The 26,128-nt window shown below is 43.1% G+C and overlaps 1 protein-coding gene across 8 annotated transcripts in view; it reads right to left on the bottom strand.

Annotated features, from left to right (window-relative positions):
* nectin1b (nectin cell adhesion molecule 1b) overlaps positions 1–26,128 on the bottom strand; it is a 336,486-nt gene that overhangs the window by 182,519 nt on the left and 127,839 nt on the right. The window contains exon 7 of one of the 8 annotated variants that reach the window (XM_061719803.1): positions 17,191–21,898. The exons of the other annotated variants lie outside the window; for them this stretch is intronic. Within the exon in view, the coding sequence (XP_061575787.1) occupies positions 21,393–21,898 (506 nt within the window). The 3' untranslated portion in view covers positions 17,191–21,392. Of the gene's footprint in view, positions 1–17,190; positions 21,899–26,128 lie in introns of those variants that run through there. 8 annotated transcript variants of the gene reach the window in all.

The following is a 26,128-nucleotide window of genomic DNA, read 5'->3' as shown; positions in this document are numbered from 1 at the left end:
AGTCGCGTTGTGCCAAGTTACTTGTCAGCCAATCAGCCAGTCCCCTGCTGAATACCTGCTCTTCAAACAGGAAGCTTTTACGCCACAAGGCTATTCATTAGAGACACTACAGTCTCATGTTTCCCATTGACAAGATGCCTCATGACAGGAAGTCCTTCTGTCGATACCTGCAAACTCAGAGTGAGTCACTCCTTGCTTTTTTGTTCTACTTTCAAAGAGCCTCGGAGTGGATGCGTGAGCGGCTGCACTGGAAGTTTCCAGGCGGGTTTTGGTCTCCCTGTGATTATACAAACAGTTTAAAGTCATCAACAATGAGCCACAGATGTCAAAAGCGAGACCGGTGGAAAAGAAATAACGAGGAACCTCGTTAGATAAACTAATCAGAGACTTTGAGTCAGTTTTATGTAGAACCAATTCAAAGCCTAAGTACCCGGATTGTTTTAAACTTGTCACGTTGTGATAAAGTGCACGGCAGCACACGGAGGGTGGCTAATGCGTAACAAACACCACAATATGAACATTCGGGGGTTATGAATGAAGAATTAATCGAGTAGCAGAGTCAACTTGAAGTTCTTTTGAAGGCCACAGCTTGACAAAGTGCTTTAGGAAAAGGGCTGAAGTGATAATCAGCTTGTAGGCCTCCATCATCGTCAGGAAAACAAAACAGATAAATAAACATGTGATTGGTCATAGTGAGCGTGAAATGATGCGCATGCTGTTTAAAGTCTAATTAGCAAATTGAATCTTTCAAGTAGGAGCGGAGGAAAAAAAAGTGCAGCAAATGTCTGGTAATTATTCATGTTTTCAAACGTTAGTCCCCCCCTGAGGCCGAGTACGGCCCTGGTGCAGTTGTTGATACAGCGGCATGGTGCCAGTAACGGTAGCTTTATGGGAACAATGTGTCCTTTCTTTTCTGTTTTCCAGTAACCAAACAAGGATATTCTGAGCTCATATCTATAGATAATCCCTGACCAAAAAAAGGAATGCTTTCACTTCATATCTCACAAGTGTACACCCCACAGAGGCTGCCCACGTAGCTGCTTAAACTGCACTACAGCGGCTACCCAGAGTCCTCGTGAGGTCTGTATCCGAGCTTCTGATGCCAGAGGAGATTATCGACAGTGAGGACTCCGTCAGAGAAGCTGCAAACAGATTAAGTATGCCTTTTCAGTGAGATACTTCAAGCACAGCAAATAAGAGAGCAAACACAGAGGCTGCCCAAGAGAAGCAGACACTCTTCAGCGTCCTGCAGCTCCAGGTATGTTCGGTGTTTCGCCCACAGTCTTTATCACAAAGAGACGTTTAGCAGTTAATGTGAGGATTAGTACGTTTTATAAAAGTACTGTCTTACTATGGTCACATGGTACAACGTTAATAGGGCTCAAAACAAAATTGAGTGTATTAGTTTATTCATTGAGGGGCTTTTTTTGGACTCAACCAGTCCTGGGAGTAGGGAGGGAGGCGTGCATGGATGGATGGATATATTCTTTTGTTTCTTCTATGTTCTTTTCCAGGGTTTAGCTGGTAAATCAGAAAAAAGGGAGGTGGTTGTGAGAGGTTACATTTAAACTCAAGCCATGATGTTTTCCAAATGCTAACCCATCCATCCATCCATCCATCGTCCGCCGCTTATCCGTTCCCGGGTCGCGGGGGCAGCAGCCTCAGCAGGGATGCCCAGACTTCCTTCACCCCAGACACTTCCTCCAGCTCCTCCGAGGGGAGTCCGAGGCGTTCCCAGGCCAGCCGAGAGACATAGTCTCTCCAGCGTGTCCTGGGTCTTCCCCGGGGTCTCCTCCCGGTGGGACATGCCTGGAACACCTCCCTAGGGAGGAGGGACATGCCTGGAACACCTCCCTAGGGAGGAGGGACATGCCTGGAACACCTCCCTAGGGAGGAGGGACATGCCTGGAACACCTCCCTAGGGAGGCGTCCAGGAGGATCCGGTACAGATGCCCAAGCCACCTCAGCTGACTCCTCTCAATGTGAAGGAGCAGCGGCTCGACTCCGAGCTCCTCCCGGGTAACCAAACTCCTCACCCTATCTCTAAGGGAGCGTCCAGCCACCCTGCGGAGGAAACTCATCTCGGCCGCTTGTATCCGCGATCTTGTCCTTTCGGTCACTACCCAAAGTTCATGACCATAGGTGCCGTAGGTGCGTAGATTGACCGGTAAATCGAGAGCTTCGCCTTTCGACTCAGCTCCTTCTTCACCACGACGGTCCGGTACATCGACCGCATAACTGCGGACGCTGCACCGATCCGTCTGTCAATCTCACACTCCATCATTCCCTCACTAGTGAACAAGATCCCGAGATACTTGAACTCCTCCACCCAAATGCTAACCAAGCAGGCTTAATACCTTGACCGTACCAGGCTTTCAAGATTCTTAAAGGGGACCTATTATAAAAAACATGTTTTCTCTTGCTTTAACATATATAAAGTGGTCTCCCCTCCAACTCAGAGGAGGAGGAAAGCAACCAAATTCTGCAGTGTCTGTACAGCCGCCCGGATGAGCCATCCAGTGTGATGTGGATCTACGAGCCGTTCAGATCCTGCTCCTTTTCATTACATAACGAAAATGCAATTTGCATCTGGTGGCCTCCGATGCGTGAAACCAAGGCCACAACTAACTCCGCTTCCGCCATTTTTTCGTAGTGGTGTATCGCGTCATTCAGGCAGCCAATCAGCACAGTTCCTCATTATCATAGCCCTGCCCACTCAGAATCCTGCATAGATAATGAGGTTAGAGAATGGGAAGATAAAGACATGGCTCAGAGGCTGAATTTCTAATTTATTTAACAAAAACAATCAAAAGCTGTTTTTAAGACATTCCACGCCTGTTTAAAATAGGTATTAGATGCCATAATAGGTCCCCTTTAAACCTCACCCATCAGCAAGCGGAAGGAAAAGTGAGGGACGTGTGAAAAGAGAAATGTTAAGAGAAGTTGATCACAACACAAAAGCAAAACTTTTACGATATAAAAAATATGAATATGGACATAGCTTAAAAATATGAATAAAGCCTGATTATTATGCAGCGTATGGTATGCACTTACTCAATTTTTGTCATTATTATAATAGGTTTTTGTTATGACACAATCTATAAAAACCTGGGAACTAAGGTGGCTCGACTACAAGACCCAACTGCTGTGGCTGCTGCAAGAGGAAGAAGCCGACGAGCAACAAGTCGTCTCTGGTCGTTGGAGGAGCTGCAGGATTTGCAACATCAGTGTTGATGACAGATTAGTGAATTGGGTGTATCCCGTTAGTTTCATACAACGTCTAATCAAATATCACACTCACACTGGGGCTTTCTTAGTTACTTTCACAGGTGTGTCTGCATAAAAGATGGGGGACATTAACAGAAAAGATACCAGAGTCTGCATGATATCACTTTAACAGATAAATAGCGCCATTATTTCCTGTATTTCATGTTTGAAAAGGGCTTATATCCTTTCATTTGATGTCTTACATAGCTTATCCACCTTCACATAAGATCTCTAACAGCTGCAGTAGTACACACTCTTCACTGTGGAGTCGGGTCCTGGATTTCCTGACAGGGAGTTCCACAGGGATGTGTGCTTAGTCCACTGCTGTACCCCCAATGATCTTTGGCTGCAGAGCTCCGTCTTGTGAGGTTCGCACACAAAACAGCAGATGGTGGTTGAACTCATCACCCGTGGAGATGAATCGGTGTGCAGGCAGGAAGTGGAGGATCTGACACGGTGGTGTGGAGACAATAACCTCATCCTCAACACCCAGAACACCTGGTTGTGGATCAATGCCCCATTGGGCCCCAGCAGCCATTAAGAAGGCCCGTCGGCGCCTCTGCGTCCTGAGGAAGCTGGCAGGTCAGAACGCTGATGTCCACTGCGTCCCACAGCTACGTGGCGGCGAGCATCCTGACCTCCTGCCTCGCTGTGTGGTACGGAGGCTGCAGGGCGGGATAGAAGAAGGCGCTGCAGGGGGTATTAAGCCTGCACAGAGGACCATCGGGCGCCACCGCCGGGGGACATTTACACCCTTCTGAATTCATCTTTTTCTTCTCTCTTCCTTTAGTTAATATTTTACAATTTTATTCATGGTATATATCTTTATTCCTACCTTTCTTTTAATACTTCACTGAGACTGGAAAATCTGTATTTCGTTCATCCTGTAAATGGGTCAGATGACGATAAAGGAGATGGAGTCTGAGCCCGGGTAGATCCACTTTCTCAAACTCCGATTTAAATGGCGTCTTCACTCTGGAAAGTGATACGAGGCCTGCTGATATGAACCCGGTTATTGGAATCTGCTGCAGGAGAGAGCCAGTCCTCCCAGAGGCGACTAATTGGTCGTGACTTGCTCTGGCATCTGGCCGTAAGATGTCAGGGGAATTAGTCCCAACTGGCCGCGTTGCGAGGATCACTTAGTTTGTTTGCCTTTTTGCATGAGCAAGCTTTTCAAAGACAGAGTTGCAATAAAAAAAAAAAAAACCCCACCATAATCTAATCAATGCTTGGCTCTACATTTTGTTAGAGATTAGCAGAATTATGTTTTGTTAGCAGTGATTCTGAACATTCGAGGTCCAGAATTTAGAGGTTGAAGCCCACAAGTCCCGAGCTGCAGAGACTCTGAGACATGTAGGAGCTTGGACTCAATTAAATATTCTCAGATGACCTCCGGCGCCCAAAGATAATTGAGTATTTAAGTCAGCTGATGTGGCAGCTACCTGCACGAGTCCCTTCTGAAGCATCTCTCTTTGCATCTCTCTTTTCATCTCATTTTCACTTGCTGGAACGAGAGCCGTTAAAGAAACAAAGAAAAACACAAAACCTCAGTTGTTGTTTGTTAACAGCTCATCAGATCCTTGTTTTAATCAGCATATTTCTGATTTCCGTGGGCTCTGGGTCGTGGTGGGAACATCGGCGTCAGAAGGTGAGCGTTTCAATCGTGTAAACATCAAAATGAAAAATCAAGTGTGCTGCTTTTCAATTAAAGATAACTGAAGCAAGAGATGCAGCACTGTGTCTATCTCTGTCGTAGGCTGAATATTCCTATTTAATTCTCATTTAATGTGGACATTTAGATGAGATTTTCTGGTAGCTGAACATCAGGACCCAACAGTGCAGGTGGGTGTGAGAAAACAAAAGTCCTGTCGAGTGCTTCCCCCACAGCTTGAAACAGATAAATGCTCTCATGTGTTCCTCGTGTTGTGCCGAGGAACGGGCCCCGGCGACATTACAGAGTACAGCCTCAGCTCGCTGGCTCCGCTGATGAGGATCGTTTCTGACAAAGGTTCATTGGCTCTGCGTGACGACAGACATGCCTGCCCGTGCTGATGGGCTGCCTCTTCTGGCACAGTGTGTCTAAATGTAGACTGGCACTGACACTAATGTACACTGATAAAGCTGTGAGAGTCAATACTCGGGCAAGAGAGTGTGGGGGTGGGAGACACTGGATTCTTCATTTACCCCATTTGTTCCATTTGTCGGATGTTGGACCTCTCTGCTGACTGACGAATCGTTCTGAATGTGGACCGGAGGGGTTCTTTGGCAGCCTGCTGGCTCAGCGATTCTGCACAGGTGAGGGTTCACTTGACAGCATGCTTGATATCTGGGGAACAGAGACTTTTTTCTTCTTTTAAAATTGCAGCTCCGGGATGAGTCCCTGTGATGAATTTTCTCTCTGATTGAGAGCAGCGACCGCCACGGATGATGGAAATCTGGGCTTAGCTGGAGTCATGTGCCGCTTTTGCACTAGGACTTACTTGGCCCGACTCGGCTCGGCGCGGCTTTACACGGCTCCACACGTGTGTTTTTGCACTGCCAGGGGAGAAGTGGGCAGGTTGGGGTGAAGCGGCTGTGACGTACTCGATTGCGCAGCACCTTTGTTTGTGTCGGCGCAGATGAGAAATCAGCTGGAGCGGCGAGCGGCTGAGAGTAAAACAGCCTGTCTACATCCCTTTTTTAATTCTCTCGACAGCCACCAGGTTTATGAACATCTGCACCTCAGAGTTGGATCACCAAACAGACGTTTTTGCTGTATAATAAAATCGCCGCCAGTCGCCTCGCGCTGACTCCCGCTTCCTGATTCAAACGTTTGACAGCCCCGCCCCCCGACCAATCAGGGGCCTGTAGTTTGATGACGGCCCCGCCCCCCGACCAATCAGTGGCGAGGAGGGTGGTGACTTCAGAAATAGTCCCTGCTCAGCCCGCTATAGAACCTCACTGAAATGGTTACAGAAAAAGGTATCGGCTTGGAGCGGCTCTACCTGTCTCAGCCCTAATGCAAAAGCGCAAAACGGGTAGAACCGAGCTAAGGTGATACTAGTGCAAAAGCGGCAATGGATGCATGTAGATGAGATCTCATCAGCTTTTTTTTTTAACGAATTCTGGAGTTGATGAAACACAAAAGTCGAAATAAAAAGAACACCTGACCCATTTTGGAGGATGACGAGCCGCAGACGAAGACTCGAGACTGCGACTTGGACTCGAGTTGCACACATCTGTGACTCGGGGCTTAACTGGGCCTTGTGATTTCAGATCCAGACTGTGCTCCAAATGTTGTCGGTACATCACAGTCTGACACCGTACACGGTGTACGCAGAGCTCTCACATGCAAAGGGAGCGAACGAGTGGAGTCTCAGTAGCAAACTCTGTTCTCCAGCTGCTTCACCCAAACTGACGCTGTCAGTGCCAAGATTGGACTTTTCAAAGAATTAACTTCCACATGAAAGGAGTCAAATTTTGCTCTGGGGACAGTGTTGTGCAAGTTCATACTTCTCATGAACTAGTTCAAAGTTCAGTTCACATAGTTTAAAAATGAACAGTTCACGTTCATAGTTCACCATTTTCATTTTGAACTAGTTCAAATTCAGTTCATTTCAATATTTTTAGGTGAGAAGTACGAATGAAACGCCTAGTGGCGTTTCAACTTTATTCAGAGGCTGTAAATCTCCAACATTGTAGTGCATTATCAATTTGTCTACCTGTTACTGGGAAATCAGACCTCTTGGTCTTTCTGGGAACTTTTTTGATTGTTAAGGACTCGCAGATATTTTCTCCCACTGGACGGATGCTTTAACTCCACATGACGTTTCAAATTTGAAGTTGACGAGGCAGACGCTCTGACTTGTTTTCTCAGTGCAGGTGGACATAATTTGCACAGAAAGGTTAGTTTCCTACCGTCAGACTCTTTGGGAGACAATGTGCAAAATTCCCGCAGATAATGATAAATGGATCATCATCTGACGGCTCGCTGAGGCTGCGTCTGCAACGTCTCTCTTCACCAGTCAAGGCTGATTTATGGTTCCGCGTTAAATCGACGGCGAAGACTGCGGCGTAAGGTACGCGGCGACGCGAACTGTACGGTCCGCACGCCGCGTACCCTACGCCGTAGGTCTCGCGTTGGTGTAATGCGGAACCATAAATCAGCCTACATTCGTAAAGACTGCAACGGGCTCGTCGAGCATTTTAAATGTCCGCGCCGCCCGCTGGTGAAATAAGAAGGATTATTCCGTAATAATTGGACCTAAACAGTGAAGCTGCAACTCACATAATCTGAACAGTTCAAATTCCAGTTCATGATCTGCAGAATGAACAAGTTCACGTTCAAGTTATTTATTTGCAAATATGTTGCGTTCAGTTCAACGTTCTCACAGAAATGAACGTGTTCAATGAACGCGTTCATGCACAACACTGTCTGGGGAGTGGGGGGGGTGTCTTCTTTTGGACCGGAAACACAACAAACACAAGTCACGCCACTTAGAAAACTGCGACCATTGTGAATAGTTCAGAGCTTCACACTCAACTTTCTGACCGTTGTGAGTGGTATTTTCACTATTCTGTTGCTATTATGTCACTATTCTGTAAGGTTATGTCCTCAGCACAGTGGCTGATAGTGTGTCATTTGGATTTCAGCCTTTCCAGCATCACATTTTCTTCTCATTTCCTGTCATGTTTTGTCCTCTTTCCCGTCCTACCGGTCGAGGCCGATGGTCGTCCTTCCTGAGTCTGGTTCTGCCAGAACTTTCTTCCTGTTAATGAGGAGTTTTTACTTTCCACAGTCGCCTGGTGCTTGTTCGGGACGGGGGATTGCACCAAAAATAAATTTAGATGCCTCTGTTGGTTTCCTTTGTGACGCAATAATTATTATTCTTGCTATTTTATTGCCTTTGTATGGATTGAACTAGTTTGGAATGACTTGAACTATATTCTTGAGTTTATATGTCCCCAATATTTGGGGACATATAAATATAGCTGGATTGAATCGAATCAGAAGCGACTTTGATCTTAGGCCTGCCACAACCACAGATTACAATAGCAACGATGACTATTTCACAGATGGACGCAGGGCCTTTTGTTTAGTTTGGCTGCAAAAAAATATATACGCACGGGGCGGCTAGAGGAGCTGTCAACTGTCATGAACGCGCCTGAAAAATCAAAGATACCGGATTACCAACGTCTATTTTTATGCAACGCCTCAAAACGCATCCACGTAGGTCACAGATGTTAGATTTCTGCTGCCTGCTGATGCTTATTTAGTAAAAAAACCAGACAATATTAACATAATTGAGGCAGGTTACTGATCTACTGGTGTAACACTGGGTTCAGTGGTATAATCATTAGATTATGAGTGATCATACGGTACATGTTTTCAGTTCTTCATGGCAATGCAATGTTTCAAGCAGGCAGGATGACATGCATGTGATCATGAAAAATGTTCTACATAATGACAAGAGAAATACTTGAGGATCCTTGGAGAAGAAAGATACCGGAGGATCTCTGAGATGAGCAAGTCAATATGCTATCTTGTGTTATTATCTTTGCACCTGGCATCACACTCGAAACCCATCAGGTGTGAGTGTGTCTGATTCAAACTAATAAAGACAAAAGTAATAACTTGAGCACGTCATGCATACATATTTCATCCTCAAGCACCACGATCTTTATGCAGCTGAGGGGTTTTAACGGCAGTGCCAGTCACAATCTGTTTTATCTCCACTGCTTCATATTCAAAGTGAACTTTAATTTCAGCTTCTGACGAAGGAAAATGTCAGAAAGCTGATCACTGCAACTCTGCCTTCCACAAACACATTTCTGGAGATTTCCATCGAAATACATGCAGAGCACATCCGCCACCTCTTGCTAAAATCACAAATTTGCAGTCATGCACACACGCGCTGAAATTCAAGAGTTCTGGCATGTCGAAGGTCACTCGGGCTGAGCAAAGAAAAAAGCGCTGGTCAACAAAGAAACGGATCCCTCCCTCCCTGCCGCTCTTAAACTCACACACACACACGCACACAAGTTCTTTCTGACACCGGGTAAAAGGGACAAAGTATTCCCAGCAGGACTTTGTAGATGAGAGTTGTCAGCACTTTTCTCACCAGAAGGTTTAGGCCTTTCGTTCTGCTCCGGGATGGCTGAGTTTAATTGGAGAACGCTAATGCGCAGCTGGGTAGCGGAGCTGCTCATGCCATGAGTGGCTCTGAAAATCGGAGGGCGTGAAGGCGGGACTAGTGCATGTGGGTTTTGAGTGAGTGTGTGTGTCCAGAAGCGGCTGCAACATTCCCAAAGATGCAAACATTTTTACCTGCAGGATACAAGCAGTTCCTTCGTTAGTCATCTCATTTACAATAAAACAGGCAGCAATTTTAGCATGTTTGATCCTGGATGCATGCCCAATTGATGTTTTATGAAATGTGGCCAAAATATAGCAAACAATGGCAGAAAGCGTTCTGCAAACCTGTAAACTAGACTGATGGATGTGTTTCCACCTCGCTGGAAACGCTCAGAAATGCCGCCGAGGAATTAAAAGGATACAAATAACGGTGTGATAATGGAGATCGATTTTGGTGGGATCAATAGGTGGCAAATGTTTCATGACTGATTACACTCAGGAATGGCAGATCCACAGACGCGAGGATGTTTGGGGCGAGCTGTGCTTACATCAGTCATATCTTGATATAGAAATAAAATAAAAACTTACAGCGATAAAAGCTCTATTGTGCTTCCACTAGTTGAGTTTAAACTGGTATTGACACTTGTTGTGCTGTCGTTAAATAGTGCATGTGGTTAGAAAAAAAGTCCCATCACATTAATAGATGTCTATTTATCCGTATTGTTGCCTCAACCTTGAAATTTTGACCAAAAGTGAGACAAAAATCTCATCCAACACAATAATTTTTGTTAATTACCCTCATTAAGGTCCATGCAGACAAAATATCTGTGACGTACAAATAAAAATAAAACAATTTCTTTCAGGCAGGCTAAATCTCAAAATAATGACGTTTTTCTTGACACTTAGATCTGCTTCCGATGTGACCCGTGATAAAAGAACCAACGGCCAATTTGGGAGCCACAAATCAGAGGGCTAACGTTTGCATCTCGCAGTCTTTTGATTACCAGGCGGTATAAGTACAGATAAGCCATTAACATGCCATTGTTTGCTTTGTTTTGAAGCCGGCAATTTGTTTCAGGTTATAGAGGGTAATGTATGGTAAAGGTTATGATTCCCGGTGGATTACAATCAAAGGATTAGAGATTTACCAGCCTTTGATTCGAGTTTGCAGCGGCTTAAAGCTGCTTGCCCCCCTTACTTAAAGATCTCTGGGGATGCTGCATCCCAGAGGAAGATGTTAAACTCTCCCGGGATCCGCCTTAACACCCTGCAGTGGTGTCTTTGATTTAGGAGGAAGTTGCTTGTTGCCGTTTCTGAATGAATCCACTTGCTCGGGCGAGTTGAGTCTTCGGAGATGAAATGGTGTGAATGATGTTGTCCCTAGGAGCATTCCTCCCTAGGAGCATTCCTCCCTAGGAACATCCTTCAATCTGAGATAACAGGATTCACCCAGAAACTTCACAAGCACCAGAGGAGCTGCGAGGTCGAGTGTTATAAACAAACAGTATCGTCTGACTCCAGAGGACATAAAGAACCATAATCATAATAAAAAAACAGAGGATGACTTAAATCATTATTCAAAACACAGGCGGGAAAAAACCCAAACAGAATGGATGGAAAACACCAAATAATCTCTGAGCATTGCACGAACACTCATCCAGGTGTTGGTGTTTTAGAAACACATTTATCTTTAGTCTGGTCATGCAGGCGGCTGCGAGATTACAGAATAAAAATAGCACGTTGCTGCTCAGTCAGTTCAGCAGGATGGAAAGAACAGCTAGAGACTTTTACGTTTGTTCTTATTCAATTTCCCTGGTTTGGTCATGGCGGGAATGCGTCTCTGAATTATGGGGCTTGCGTTTTGGACGAAACTTCAAGTGAAACTTGTGAGCTATAGCTTCACCACTGATGCTCGAAAGATACAATGATTTCTCTTTTTAATGTTTGTTTAAGCACGAAAGCAAACTCTTGATATCTTAAATCTCTTTTCCAAGACTGCTCTGGCCAGCGCAAGGAGACATAAACAGAAAATTGAGAGTCAAAAATGCAGAAAATGGAGTTGGAGATGATGGCAGTCATCTCAAGATGACTCAGGATGTTTGTGCAAAAGACCAGAAAAAAGCACCACAAAAGATGATGGAAATATCTGTGGCTGCTTAGCTGATGACTGTAATGGAGTTAGTTTTGTTTGGAGTGGTATCAAGAGGGGGAAAACTGACCATGCTGAATTCCTGAAATTATATAACCAGTTAAATTGTCTCCAATTTCCCACAAATTAAAATGTAAAACAATATTTTCTATTGCATTTTTACATTTATTTCTTCCAAAAGAAAAGCAAGAGAGGCGTCTCAGAATGGCCAGATGACACCACCACCGACACTCATGTGACAATCTCTCAGTGCACAAAAAATCATGTTCAAAAACCTGAAAAATACACATAAAAATATTGTTATTATTATTTTTAATAATAATAATAATAATGTTGATATGCATATTGTTAGACTTATCCCATTAAGATTAGGATTGTATAAAATTACAGTATGTCTATATCCCAAAAATTCAGGACGCTGGGTTAAATATAAATAAAAACAGGATGGAGAGACTTCCCCATCTCAAAAATCAATATTTGTTCATAACGAAGAGGAAATGTACCAAACCAAGCAGGGGGGCCTCAGGAGTGTGTTCAGGAAGGTATCTCAAGCAGTGATTTGCTTCCTTTCACTCCTCTGCACGACTCTGCAAGAGACACTTGTCTCTCAGATGCCTTCAGATGTGGAGTATGATGGAATATGATGGCACAACACATTGCAAAACCGTTGGGAAAAGGTGCTGGTGGCCGTTGTGGAGCTTCCTCTCTTCTTTCACAAACAGAGAATGGAGGAGACTACGGACCCTGATGTATAGGATCTATGAAGTTTTACAGCTCCTGGATCTTCTTAGATGTATTTCAGTTTCATGATGTTCCAGTCTGGACCCCCGGCAGGCCGGTCCAGCATCGGGACTCTTCTTCTACCAAGCCATGCTTTTGTAATTGAGTATTCAGTTTGGCATCGTCTTGCTGAAGGCTGCAAGGCCTTCCGTGAAAAAGATGTTGTCCAGATGGGAGCATTTGCTTCCCTGAAACCTGTGTATACCGTTCAGCATCATTTTCTCTTTTCCAAATGCACCAGCATTAATGTACCCAGGCCAGCTGACAGTCCTGCCGGGGCCCCGGACAAAATAATCTAAGATGGGCCCCCCTGCGCCCGGATCTCTCCTTCTCCTCTTCCTCTCCTCTCCCTCTGCTCTTCAGGTTTTTATACAAGCTAAAGGACGTTAACATTAGAGCTAGCCAGTTAGGTTAAGTTACAAGGTTGGTAAACGTTGTAACTGTTTCTTACCTTGCTCTACGCTGACTTTATTAATTCCAGCTTCACCGTCACCACCTTTTTAAAAATATTTGTGTAGAGAATCTCTGAGGCCTCTATTTTCTTCTTCTCTTCTTCTCTTTTCTCTTCTTTTCTGAGCACCGGACTTGTGCTGACCGGACATTTTGAGCGCACTGAACTTCAAATTAAATGATAACATCAAATTTTGATCAGCAGCCAAACCATTTTTGTGTTGGGGGGGTTCTTGACCACTATTTCAAGGACAATTAGGAAGAAAAAAAATAACAAGCTTTTACGTAACTCAAATACTACATATTCTTTCCACAAATAGGCATATTTTGAAACATTTTGAAAAATGATTCCATAATTTAATGAAAAAAAAAAAAAAATCGGCGGGCGTGAATGTACCACCCTAACATCACAGATGTTGAACTCGGTGCTGAAGCAAGACGGTACCTTTTATTCTTTTATCCAAAACACCCAGCATCCATGGTTCCTCGCCCCCCCAAAAAAATCCTGTCTTTCTGACCACAGGACGCTTTTCAACTTTGCCTCAGAACATTTTAAACAGGTTTTGGCCAAAATAAAATTCCTGCTTGTCTGGATCTTGTTCACATATGGCTTCTTCTTTGCATGATTGAACGTTAACCTGCGCTCATGGAGGTTCCAGCGAATTGTGCTCTCAGACAGTGATTGATGAAAGCGTTCCTGTGCCCAAGCAGGAGTTCCATTACACTTTCGTGTCTGTTTTTATTGAAATGACCGCTGAGGGCCTGAAGAACACAGGAAGTATCAGGTATTGGTGTTCGGCCTCATCACTTGTCCACCAATATATTTTCAAGATCCTGGGAATCTTTTGATAATGCTATTTGCTATCAGTGATGAGATGGGGAAAGTCGTCACAACTTTACTCTGAGGAACCTCATTATAAAGCTGATTCAGTTTGTTAGCATTCTTTTTGCAGATTGGTAAACCTCGGCCATGGTATTCACTTCTGAGAAACTCTGCATCTCTAAGACTACCAGCAGTCATGTCACCAACCTGCTGCCAATTAGCTTAATAAGATGCAAGATTTTCCTCCATGTGTTTCATTCAAGCACGACTTACTTCTCTCCGCCTCTTGGACGGGTTGCTGCCCTCAAGTTCAAATAGAAATTATATTTTTCCTGAAATGGTGAAGCGTCTCACTTTCAATACTAATCACATGGCAGATGACAATATTTGGTAATATTTCCCACAGTGAAAATCATAGATTCATGGTGAGTTTGAAATCACTACAATCTTTTTTCTTTTACATTTATCATACCATGCCAACTGTTGTTTCTGTTTTTAAATTGAGGTTGTGTTAATAAAGTGTAATTACTCCCTACTGTAACATTATTTCACTTTTTTTACTGTTCAAATACTTAAAGGTGTCGGAGGTTTATAAAGTGAAAATCCTTCACAGGCTTCCTTTCAGAACCAAAGCAACATTACAGTTCAGTCATTGATTGCTGCATGGTTGTTGGGTTGGAGTGGTTGTCTGGAGGCTCATTGTTGTTGACGCATAACATTTAAATAGGTATTTCATTAATGGAAATACAAGATATGTATAGTCCCCATCCACATTAACGATGATGGTCCCTTAACTTTTATATTTCACACTCCTGATTCTGTACTTTAAGGACACCTGCAGTGGATGTAATATTGTGATCAGTTATCAGTTGTTTTTTTTTTTTATAAACTGCTAAACACGGCATGCTAAGCTGCTACCCAAACCTAAGTTATAGAACATGAGGAAAAGTTATACTTGATTGAAAAGTCGGTGATGTAATTGTGAGCATGCTAACAAACTCAGACCTTCTGTCGTTGTGTGCACCTTTCAACGTGCAGGCACTCGCTCTTGGCATTTGAAATCACATCAGTCAACCTCATTTCTGCAATAACACATTCGATCTTTTAACGTATCTACACTACATTAACTCTCGAGACCTCTGTGGAAACTGCAATAACAGATGTCTGTGCTGACGTCTCGAGCCCGCCACCTCCGAGGTGGAGCGTTTGAATATGTGTGACACGACAGCAGAAGTGTAAACACGTATTTTACAGTAACACATTTTATTATGGACAACCCCAATGTAAGCTCAAAGTGTACACATTGAAAACAGGTAGAAAATGAGGACAAAAAAACAAAAAAATCCCAAAACAAAATAAAATATGATATACATTCTGTATTTATAGAAGCTGTGAACAATTTATCTAACAAAAAAAGAAGAAAAGGAGGATTAATAGAAAGAACAATGCATTGCTGAGCTGTGGAGACAGAACAGAGCACTTTTTTTTTGTCACAGATAAGGTTGCTGGGTTTTTTGACAACAATGAGAATATTTAAAGAGCAAACACTTCATGATGCGACTTCCACAGCAGAGCCCTCTGTATGTACAGTAGATCTTAACTAGATACAACATTTGAATAATCCTTTATCAGTGTGCAGATCTGCTTACAAACTGGCCTCAAAGCTGAAAAGTAGTTCAGCCGAAACACAACTTACTGATCAATGACTGAAGCCCTCCCCGTAATGAATTGGTTATGCAAATACACTATGTCCATTAACCATTCAGCCTCGGTAGTGTAATGACTCGTAATATTGGCTCTATGTCTGCTGCTGAAATCATTTGGATTGATTTTTTTTTTTTTCCAATTCTGGGCTTGTTGGAGGTTCAACAATTCACGACAGCAAACGGCTCCTGTAAAGGCAAGATATCGCAAAGATTAAAGCCTCCAATCAATGTACAAAATGAAACCGACTCCTAAAGCAGCTCAAAAATGAAATGGCAAAGTGTGGTCCACTGCAAAACTTTCAAAGAAATTGCAGGGGCTGCGCTGACGCACCGGATGCACCAGACACACCGGATGCTTTATTCAGTTATTAATACATTGCTTGTCTGAACTTGCTGGCACCATGAAGTCTGGCTATTGCCTTTAATTCTGTCAAATCACAATCTGTATTCTCTGATTTCACGCTGTGGAATGACGTCATTTACCCAGTGTGGTATTTTCAAGCTCGATTTTTGAATTTTCCAATGCTTAAGGTGCATATTTTGAAACACAAATACTGTCAAATTCCAATCCTAGATGTACTTTGATAGAAGTAATGTGGTAGCGTTCCACTCATGGGAAACAGGAAAAACAAAGCTATATGGCCATGCATGTTAAAAGCCTATGTGCCATCAAACCCCTGCATGCTACAAAGGGGTCTTTCAGCAAATACATGGCAACAGCTGCAAACTCTGAGCTGCTCTTGATGCGCATGGTGCAGATGTCTGCACTTGAGTCCAATAGTCTGAGACGGCGCTGGCTGCCTTTACACTGGGCCCCTCTCATCATATCACTGTAAGCTTTATTAAGTGCTGAACTCTATCTCGTCATCTGCTTGATAGTTTTTACTCTCCAATTAAAAAGAAAAAAAAAATTAACACCAAAAGCTACAGTGATAACGATCTTGTTGAATTATGTACCCATCCTTTTATCCGTACTGTGTAAAATGATTACGTGCCTGGGCTCTTTTTTCTTTCTTTTTTTTCCCCTCGGTGACAGAAGCTGTGTTGATGCCAAAAATGTTGTAGTGTGGACAAAATACCTTCCCCGCTTTGTTTGATTGTTTTATTGCTCCTGTCATGTTCAGGTTCAATGACTGTGGAGTGCACAGTGGCGGTAACCATGGATATACTCCTCCCTCATCCAGCTTTAGCACTAGCCTGGAGGATATACTTAAATAGGCTAGAGCCGCTCTGTCTAATGGAAGGTTGGCAGGACGCTCTCCTCTCTTGATGTATCAAAAAAAGAAATATTTAGGTGTTGTACAAACAAAAATGCTAAACAAATGTATTCACTGAACAATCTTGGGGTGTTTGTAAAAGGAGACATATTATGATGTTTCTCAAGCCGATATCTTAATGAAATGTCTAAGACATATTTTGGTGAAAGTATCAGAGATGTACAGTACATATTACCTTTTAAACCATGTCTTTGCAGCTCTGTTTCTTTACATTGACTGATTTTAGGGGGCTGAGTTAGACACAAGAAAACCCCTCCCCCTATTCTGGGCGTGTCTGTTTTGAAATCAGTGTTACAGTTTTGGACTACTCAGTTCAGTGGTATAGGACATCTCGAGCTAAAGCTGGGTGAAGATAAAGAAGCCCGGACCATTTTCCTCAAAACTGGGTCTGTGATGTGACAGTACCTTTTAAAAATCTCAACCAAGTAATGAAACACAGACTTTCAGGCCGAGGCAGATCCTATCAGGCAGATCCCTATACGGTCAAGCACAAAAATGAAGATATTCTTCACGATATGTCACCTTTTAAGTTAAAAAAGAAAAATATTCATCCAAAATAAAAAAGTCCCCAGGACGTGTTGAAGATAAATTACTGACCAGAGCTACAGTTAAAAAAAAATATCAATACACAATGATTAGAAATGTGCTGCAGACATGAACCATATTCAATCTGATAACACACATCTATCCAATCAGTGAACTGGGACAGAACAATGTTGACTATTGAACTCATTTAATGCTTAAAACAAATACAACTTACTTCACTGGGTCATCACAATTGAACATGAGTTTTTTTTTCTTTGTTTTTTTTTCTTTGTATTTGTAACACCCTCAGAAATATACATTCACATGGCTTCATACAAACAATTTCTCTCTTTCCGAGTTTATTTCAATTACATCAAATTGACAAACTATATTCATCACCGCTTCGTATGACAATAGGGCCACTACGGCCTGCTGAAAATGTACTAGAGGAGCATTTTTCAGTGGGAATTTGGAAAGAGCTATCCATCAACTAGTATCCACCACCGAGTCTCCACGCTTGCAGTCAAAATAGGTATATTTTACATTACAGGGTCCCGACACAGATGTCCCTAAATAAATCCAGACTATAATCTCAACCTTATATACAATATTTACAGTGGAATGTTGAACAAACTGAATACAAAAAGAAAGTTAGGATGGAATTCAGTTAGTTTTAAGGATTATAAAAAAGAAAATAGTAACACCCTGACAAGATGAGGACAATGTTAATACCTGCCAGGATACAGAGCGCTGACTCCCGACTAAAAAGGTTGTTCTCCCTTCAAAATGTCTTGAGTATGGCAGTGGTTTCATAATGGATGCAGCGTAGCGCCAAATGAAAGCCTACAGTTGTGCTTTTGAAAGGGGAGATGTTCATTCTTTGAGATTTAGAAGGTAAATATATTTTAATTGTTGTGCTCAGGAAAATCAATGACGCGCAACTTAAGTTGCAGAAATCGGACCTCCTGTCGGACGTTAACGATCCAATGTTGAGTGCCGTGTCAGCAGCAAGCCGTCATTACTTTTAAATGTTCATAAATGCAGCTTTTATTAGATCATTTGATGTGAAGATCGAGTTCGGACCATACGGGCATCTTGCGATTGTTCCAGAATCCAAACTGCGTCAAACATTTTGGTGAAATCGGTATGCAGTGGTAGCATAGCATGTCATTTTGGAATTGGACAATGATTTCCTGACTTCTGCAGCTGCATAATTACATCACCGTTAGATGGATCTTGCGACATTCCTGCTGACAATGTTCACATCTGGACGCTTATAAGGAGACGGAGGGATAGACAATGGCTTCAGGCTGCTACGTCTCGCTCCACAGACGGTGGGCGTTACATACACCCGTCCGGCGAAATGCTTTCTGGTCATTTCACCTTTATAGGTTGTGGAAGGTTAAAGCCCACGGTTATATAAATTTAGCTTTAGAGATTCGAAATAACATGATTAGAGTTGCGATCACAAACATGGGAGGGGCTTAATATTCATGGTTCAAGGCTAATTTAACACAAAACGGCAGCCTACAGGCTTATTCTTGGATTGTGACACTCATGCATTTTTTGAGATTTGGACAAACATACCTATTGCACTTTTTCTTGTGAGATGAGAATAAAAATGCACTTTGAATGCGATGTTTAATTTCCCCTAACTATTTATTCTGCTTTTCTGGGCACGAATAACGTAAACGGCGCGGGAGCGACTGCCCAGAATACCTCTATCTCCTGATAGGCACTGAATGTAAAAACAAAAGAGAGGGGAAAAACAAACAAACAAAAAAGATGCTTTTGAGTTTATTGTGCTGTGGTGAAAGCCATTTGAAATTGAAGTTAGCTAGCGATGCAAAAGTAAAGGCTAAACCGCAAACAGCGTTTGTACAAAGACAGCAGCAACCGGACTGCCGCCGTTCAGGTTCTTCTGAGTCATGAATCGCTTAGTAAAAACAGAAATAAGGCCACAGAAAATTAAACTAAAATGCAAGAGCACAAAACCGAGATCAGCAACGAGAACATGATTTTTTTTTTCCCATGTTGCAATGCTAATTTATGTTTATTATACAATATACTGGTAGTTTGAGGCTCCAGATTAACATGCTCATCTAAAAGCGTACAATCGACAAGCATGGACTGTAAAACATTCACGTCTGTGGGATCTTCTCCCGCAGAAATGGTTTTTTTCTTTTCTTTGTGTGTCATCTTTATTAATCAATATATTTATATATGTATCTATATGCTTTGTTGTGTCAACGGCAATATCGTTGCTGGGTACCACGTGCCCACGAACTCATACTCCCGTCGGCGCTGACAAAAACGACAATGTCGTCTTTTGAGCTGCAAATGAAGACAAACACACTGGAACTGATTTAAAAACAAAAAGAATTGATGATAATAAAAAAATGTAAAAATAGCAACGTATGCACTTCCACTCCCACACACAGAACATGCATAAAATAAGGCTTAATACAGTATTTATATTGTTCAGAACCTGTCGGATGTGTTGTTTACATCCACGGACTTACTGCAATGATTCTCTTATCTTCGATTTCTCACATTGAGCTTTTTCTGTTTGCAGCAAATACATTTTGCTGATTGTGTAAAGGACCTCAGTGCTGAGGAAACAAATATCTTATTAAGTATGGTAGCATCCACTGGCACTTACATTATATCTATATATATCTATATATATATAGATATATATATATGAACATTAAGGAAATGATTCATTACAATTCATTACTTTAAAACCTCCCAAGAAGTGACTCAATTCACGTAGAAAATTAATTAAAAAACAAGGAAAAAAAGCATCATGAATGCAGCAGGTGACTTATTACACTACAGCATGCCCAGCATTATGCTTCCCATTCCCTTTTCTTGCTAAAATGTTTGCCCTGACGGCACAATTGAAAGCATCGGTAGACATTTCCCTCCTCGTTCGCGTCCTTGAGTACCTCCTCGTGAAGGAAAACGCAGTGGATGTGAGCCGGCACTTCAGGACAGTCACAACCGGCGGGACAACGGTCAGCGTTGGGAAATCTCACAATGGACATCCATTTGATTGAAAAAAGGGTCAGAAAAGGAAAAAAACAAAAACAAACCAGAACCGTCGACAGCTTTTACACACAGGTACAAATTAAAAAAAAAAAATCAGACATTTCACCGTAGTGGTAAGAGCGTGTGTGCACAGGTCTAAATGTTCAAGTCGGGACATTTCAGGGCGTTCCTCCAGATCTCCCTGTGAAACTCACCAACAGTCTGTCTGGAAAGTAGAAACTGTTGTTCGCGGTACGACTGCAGCCCCCCCCACCCCCACTGATAAGGGCACTGATTTAACATGGATGCAAATCAAGTACAACATTGAAAACACTGGATATTCATCTGTTCATCACTGCCATGTCCGGTTCTGTGGCCCAGTCCCTCTCAGCAAATGAACAGACCAAGCACATAGGAGGACGGGGAGGTCGAGATGCTAAGCATGTCTTTGGAGGACAGCGATGGCGTTTCTGCTGTCGATGCTGTTTATATATATATATATATATATATATATGCAAAAGTGAGCTGTTTATCACCCCGCTGAGGAATGGGAGAAATGATACAGGTCTGTACATCTGTTTCTTTGTTTTTTTTCTTTCTTTTCTTCTGAAACATACGACCAAAACGCTACAGACACTTTGAACTCCACCTGTAATTATGTCACACACTCGACTGTCAATTCTCAAGTTACTTAAAAATCATACAAAAAGGAGAATAGAAAAAAAAATAAAAATAAAAACAAACCTGCAACGCTAATGGGAAAGGAAAAGGGGACAAATAGTACATCCAGTGTAGGACTTTCACAAATGTGCTCAGCAAAACCTCAACCTGCTAACTTTTTTTTTAGTTTTTTGTTTGATTTTATACATTTAATACATTTATAACATGGAAAAAAAATTAAAAAAAATACACAAAAAAAAGAATACACCAGTATCAACCAATCACCTTCCTGGCCTTCAGCCACAGCCAGTCACTTTACGTACCTCAGTTTGTATTTTTGCCCTTTCACCTTAAGGACACAAATGCTGTCGTGTCAAGAAATGCGATATTTCTTTAATCAGACGATTGGTTTTCTAATTGAGATCAGCTGGATGGGGGGGGGGGTCTGATGTCGGGGGAGTGAGGAGGGAGCAGGGGGCTGAGTGACGGTGCAGTTTGATGGATGGGAGGCTGGGGGGGGCGAGGACGGGGGGAGGATGGAGGTGGAGGGTGAGGTGGAATGCAGGTGGGGGACAAAAAGGTTGTTTGGTTTGGTTGTCGCATGCCCCTACACATACCACTCCTTCTTAGAAATGACAGAGCCATCGGTTTGGGAGATCATGTCGTCGGCTATCTCCGGTTCGGGGTCGTACTGGAAGGCCAGAGTCCGCTCGTCGTAATCTCGGCTCTCGCCCTCATCCACCGTGAAATATGGCCTCTTCAGGTCCTCCGACTCGGCGTCGAAATTCCGCTCGCCGGCCTCGAAGCCCCCGGTGCTGCCGATCTGGGCGGGCTTCTTCTCGTCGTCCGAGTCGTCCGGGTACTGCAGGTTCTGCGGGATGGGCGGGTGTGCCGGGAGGCCGCCCGTCTTGCCGTAGCCGTTCCCGAACACGTGCTTCTTGGTGCTGTAGTCGCCCTTGAAGGTGCGCTGGCGGCGGCGCAGGAACACGAAGAGCAGTATGGCCGCCACGCCCAACAGGGCAACTCCCCCCACAGCGCCCCCGATGGCGGCACCCGCATTGTGCTGCTCCTGCGGGATCTCGCGGCCCCCGGGTGTCGGGTTGTTAGGGAATTCTGGGTAGGAAAAGACAGATGGAAGGGAGTGTGTCAGTGCTCAGGTGGGAGGAGGTGCATTTGTGCAGGTGCAGTTCTTTTTTTTTTTTTTTTTTAGGAACGATGATGTAAGGGAAACAAGGACGGAGAAAGCAAAAGGGGAAAAGGAAGGAGCCCCGCTCCCACGGCGAAGCATGCCCCACCCCCACATGAGTGCCCACTGACACGGTGACGACTGAGGCACATGCAGCTTCAGACAGGACTGGATCGGAGCCAGTCCACCACATAATCAGAGTAAAAAAGGCTGAAAAGACGGCGGACGTTGGAGGGAACGGCGCCGCGTCGGCATGCACTACCCCCTCGTCACTCCTCCGTTCACACGGGAGGTGAAACATTTGAACAAGAGAGCGACAGAAAAGCAGAAACGGCAGACTGTCGCACAGCCCGGCATAGGAAAAAACAGTACAAGACATCATCAGCAGAGTAGAGGAAATGGAACGGAAGAGCATTGCCAGGGAGGATTATCAGCAGCCAAGCGTTCGCAGCCACGATGCAACGACTGAGCTGATAAACATGATAAACATTTCATTCAGACTCTTCAAAAAGCAGAATGTACATTAGCCAGAAAAAGCAGCGGAGAAAGAAGAGAAAGTTTCTCTCACACAGATCTCTCTCCAAATTTAACCTGAGTGGAAAACTCAGGTTTAGTTTGAGACAATAACTAAGCACTCATAGTCTGACGATTGCAAAAACGACACACACACACACACACACACATACATATATATATATATATATATATATATATACACAGGACTGTCTCAGAAAATTAGATTATTGTGATTTTCTGTAATGCAATTACAAAAACAAAAGTGTCATACATTCTGGATTCATTACAAATCAACTGAAATATTGCAAGCCTTTTATTATTTTAATATTGCTGATCATGGTTTACAGCTTAAGAAAAATCAAATATCCTATCTCAAAAAATTAGAATATTCTGGGAATCTTAATCTTAAACTGTAAACTATAATCAGCAACATTAAAAAAATAAAAGGCTTGCAATATTTCAGTTGATTTGTAATGAATCCAGAATTAGTTTTTTAATTGCATTACAGAAAATAAAGAACTTTATCACAATATTCTAATTTTTTGAGACAGCCCTGTGTGTGTGTATGTATGTATGTATGTATGTATGTATGTATGTATGTATGTATGTATGTATGTATATGTATATATATATATATATATATATATATATATATATATATATATATAAAACTTCTTCAGTATTCTCAGTTGAATAAATCTACTGTATACAGGACCATATCTGCAAACCGCCCCATCCAGCCCGTCTTAGAGGACCAGAAAGACTGTAAAACGCAGCCGTCTCTCTCTGCACACGTGTGCCGTTGCTAACCCCCCCCCAAAGCGTGCAACGCTCCCTCAAGCACAGAATTGGGAGAGACTTTTATCTGAAATGTGATCAAAGCCTCGGAGGTGCAACGTACGGTGGTGCTCGGGCCAACCTGCAGAGGAAAAAGGTGCGCGTAGCTTCAACTCCATCTGCTACACAAACCACCCAGGTGAGGTGTGAAAGGAGGACTACAAAAGAGCGAGAGAGCCGTCTCTCCACAAAAGGACCAACAAAGCAAGACAAGGTCAGAAAAAACTCCAAAGACTGCAAAGACTGCTTCAGATATCACGATCACTGCTTCTGTCTTGTTTTGACATCTACTGTTGTACTTTTATTGTCGGCTTATTACGAGATGTTATAATGACACTGGGGTAGAGCTCTCAACGCCGCCCATGTGTTCATCTGGATCCCATAAGCTCGAGTACTAAATAATCAGGAAGCCGCTCTGGCGACAAAACGGCATGGGGACGCCTTGAATGCTTGTTTGTTGAATCAGCGCTCCCCCAAACACAGATGTGGATAATAACGGGGCTCATTTACAACTCGCCCCTAACTGAAAAAGTTTTCATTGAGCAATCCTTAAAGTTCTGCAGAGATTTCCAATTATCTTGCGCCGCTACCGAGCAAGTCGGATCAGAAGATCTTTTCAAATGAGTGCCTCGAAGGGTTTAATCAGAACCATTACGCTTTATAAGAACTGCTCTTTAGTGGAAGTGATGAATCTCTGAACACAGTTCAGGTATAAAAAAGGCCGGTACTGGCTGGAGTTAGGAAGCTACTGAAGCCCCCGTCTGCTGTAATTACAGCGCCACTCCATCAGTCCGGAGGAGGGACCTCCCAAATACCGCCCTCCCGCTCTCCCTTTTCTCCCTTCCTCCCTTTCCTCCCTTCCTCCCTTCCTCCCAGGCCCCTCAGCAGCAAAAAAGCTCTCCATTTTCTAAAGCGATGCCGGGCACGGTCTCAAATATCAGCTCAGGTTTTAATCTGACCACCTAATGGGATTATTCAGACACAGGCCTTCATTACACACATCAATGGGAGCGCCGAGCACGGTCACCCCTGCTGGAGAACATCACCCCCCCCCCACACCTCCACCCGGTCCAAACAGCGCCGAAAATCCAGATGATTGAAAGCGTCGAGGAGAAAAAGGGAAAATCCTCTCCTTCAGCCTTCGCTGCCCTCATAGATCCATGTTTTCAATCTAAATTTGCATTTCTTTTTTACGTCACCAAGACGCCAACATTGAAAAAAGCGAAGGACGGAGGAGCAGATCGTTGAAACTACAGGAGACTCTCCGCCATCTCCGTCCTCATAAAGAATCAGCTAATGTTACCTCCCGACACCCATAGGATGAACCAGCACTCCTCACCAAAGCAACTGTACTTCCGTGGTGTTTTCATCAAAGATAAAGCTTTGGAAAGCTGTGTCTCAAGAGAAAGCCCAAGACTTTATTATCGCTCATCTGATTTCTTCTTCTTGGCTTTATCTGGGCTTCATAAATGATGATCAGACCCATGTGTTTGGATGTATCTTTATGTTTAGCAAGAAGAATAGCTAACCTTTGCACGTGACGTTTACGTGCCTCATCCATCTCAGTCAGACATATTCCCCCTTAAAACAGTCCAAAGTCTGAATAATGCTAAAAAGAAAAAGATGGGGCTTTAATCCTTTAATTGTATCTGATTCACTTTAAAAATGTTGTTTTACTGTTTTCGCAGATAATCATTTTCAACACACTTCTGAAGCCCAATGAGTTTCTACCCCGACTCCAGATTGAAAGCGTCGAGACGAAATGGGAAAATCCTCTAATTCAGCCTTCACTGCCCTTATAGATCCATGTTTTCAATCTTCATTTGCATTTTTTTTTTTACTTCACCAAGATGCCACCATTGAAAAAAGCGAAGGACGGAGGAGCAGATTGTTGAAACTACAAAGGTGTTCTCCTCCACCTCCGTCCTTATAAAGAATCTGTACTTCCGTGGCGTTTTCATCAAAGATAAAGCTTTGGAAAGCTGTGTCTCAAGAGAAACCCCAAGACTTTATTATCGCTCATCTGATTTCTTCTTCTTGGCTTTATCTTGGCTTCATAAATGATGAATAAATCAGACCCACATGTTTGGATGTATCTTTATGTTTAGCAAGAAAAATAGCTAACCTTTGCATGTGACGTTTACATGCCTCATCCATCTCAGTCAGACATATTCCCCCTTAAAACAGTCCAAAGTCTAAATAATCTTAAAAAGAATAAGATTTAATTTTATCTGATTCACTTTAAAAATGTTGTTTTACTGTTTTCGCAGATATTCACTTTGTGCTACAGGGGATGCAATAATCATTTTCAATGCACTTCTGAAGCCCAATGAGTTTCTACCCCGACTCCAGATTGAAAGCGTCGAGGAGAAATGGGAAAATCCTCTAATTCAGCCTTCACTGCCCTTATAGATCCATGTTTTCAATCTTCATTTGCATTTTTTTTTTTTACGTCACCAAGATGCCACCATTGAAAAAAGCGATGGACGGAGGAGCAGATCGTTGAAACTACAGGAGATGCGGCAAAGGTGTTCTCCTCCACCTCCGTCCCTATAAAGAATCTGTACTTCTGTGGCGTTTTCATCCAAGATAAAGCTTCGGAAAGCTGTGTCACAAAAGAAAAAACAAAAAAACAACGACAAATGGAGGTTTCTGAAGGAGCTTTTAGGATGTTTTACTCAGAAGGCTCTCAGGCCGTAATGGGAGTACTTTGAAAGCAGAGAGAGAGCAGTCCGAAGACGCCAGGCGTTGTCCTGCCACGTCCCCCATCAGTGCGATGGAGGAACGCTTCTTTTATCCTGAAC

The sequence above is a fragment of the Cololabis saira genome, chromosome 4 (genome assembly GCF_033807715.1).
Source record: "Cololabis saira isolate AMF1-May2022 chromosome 4, fColSai1.1, whole genome shotgun sequence".
Lineage (NCBI taxonomy): Eukaryota > Metazoa > Chordata > Actinopteri > Beloniformes > Belonidae > Cololabis > Cololabis saira.
Note: the sequence above shows the minus strand (reverse complement) of the source record. Positions and strands in the feature narration are given on the sequence as shown.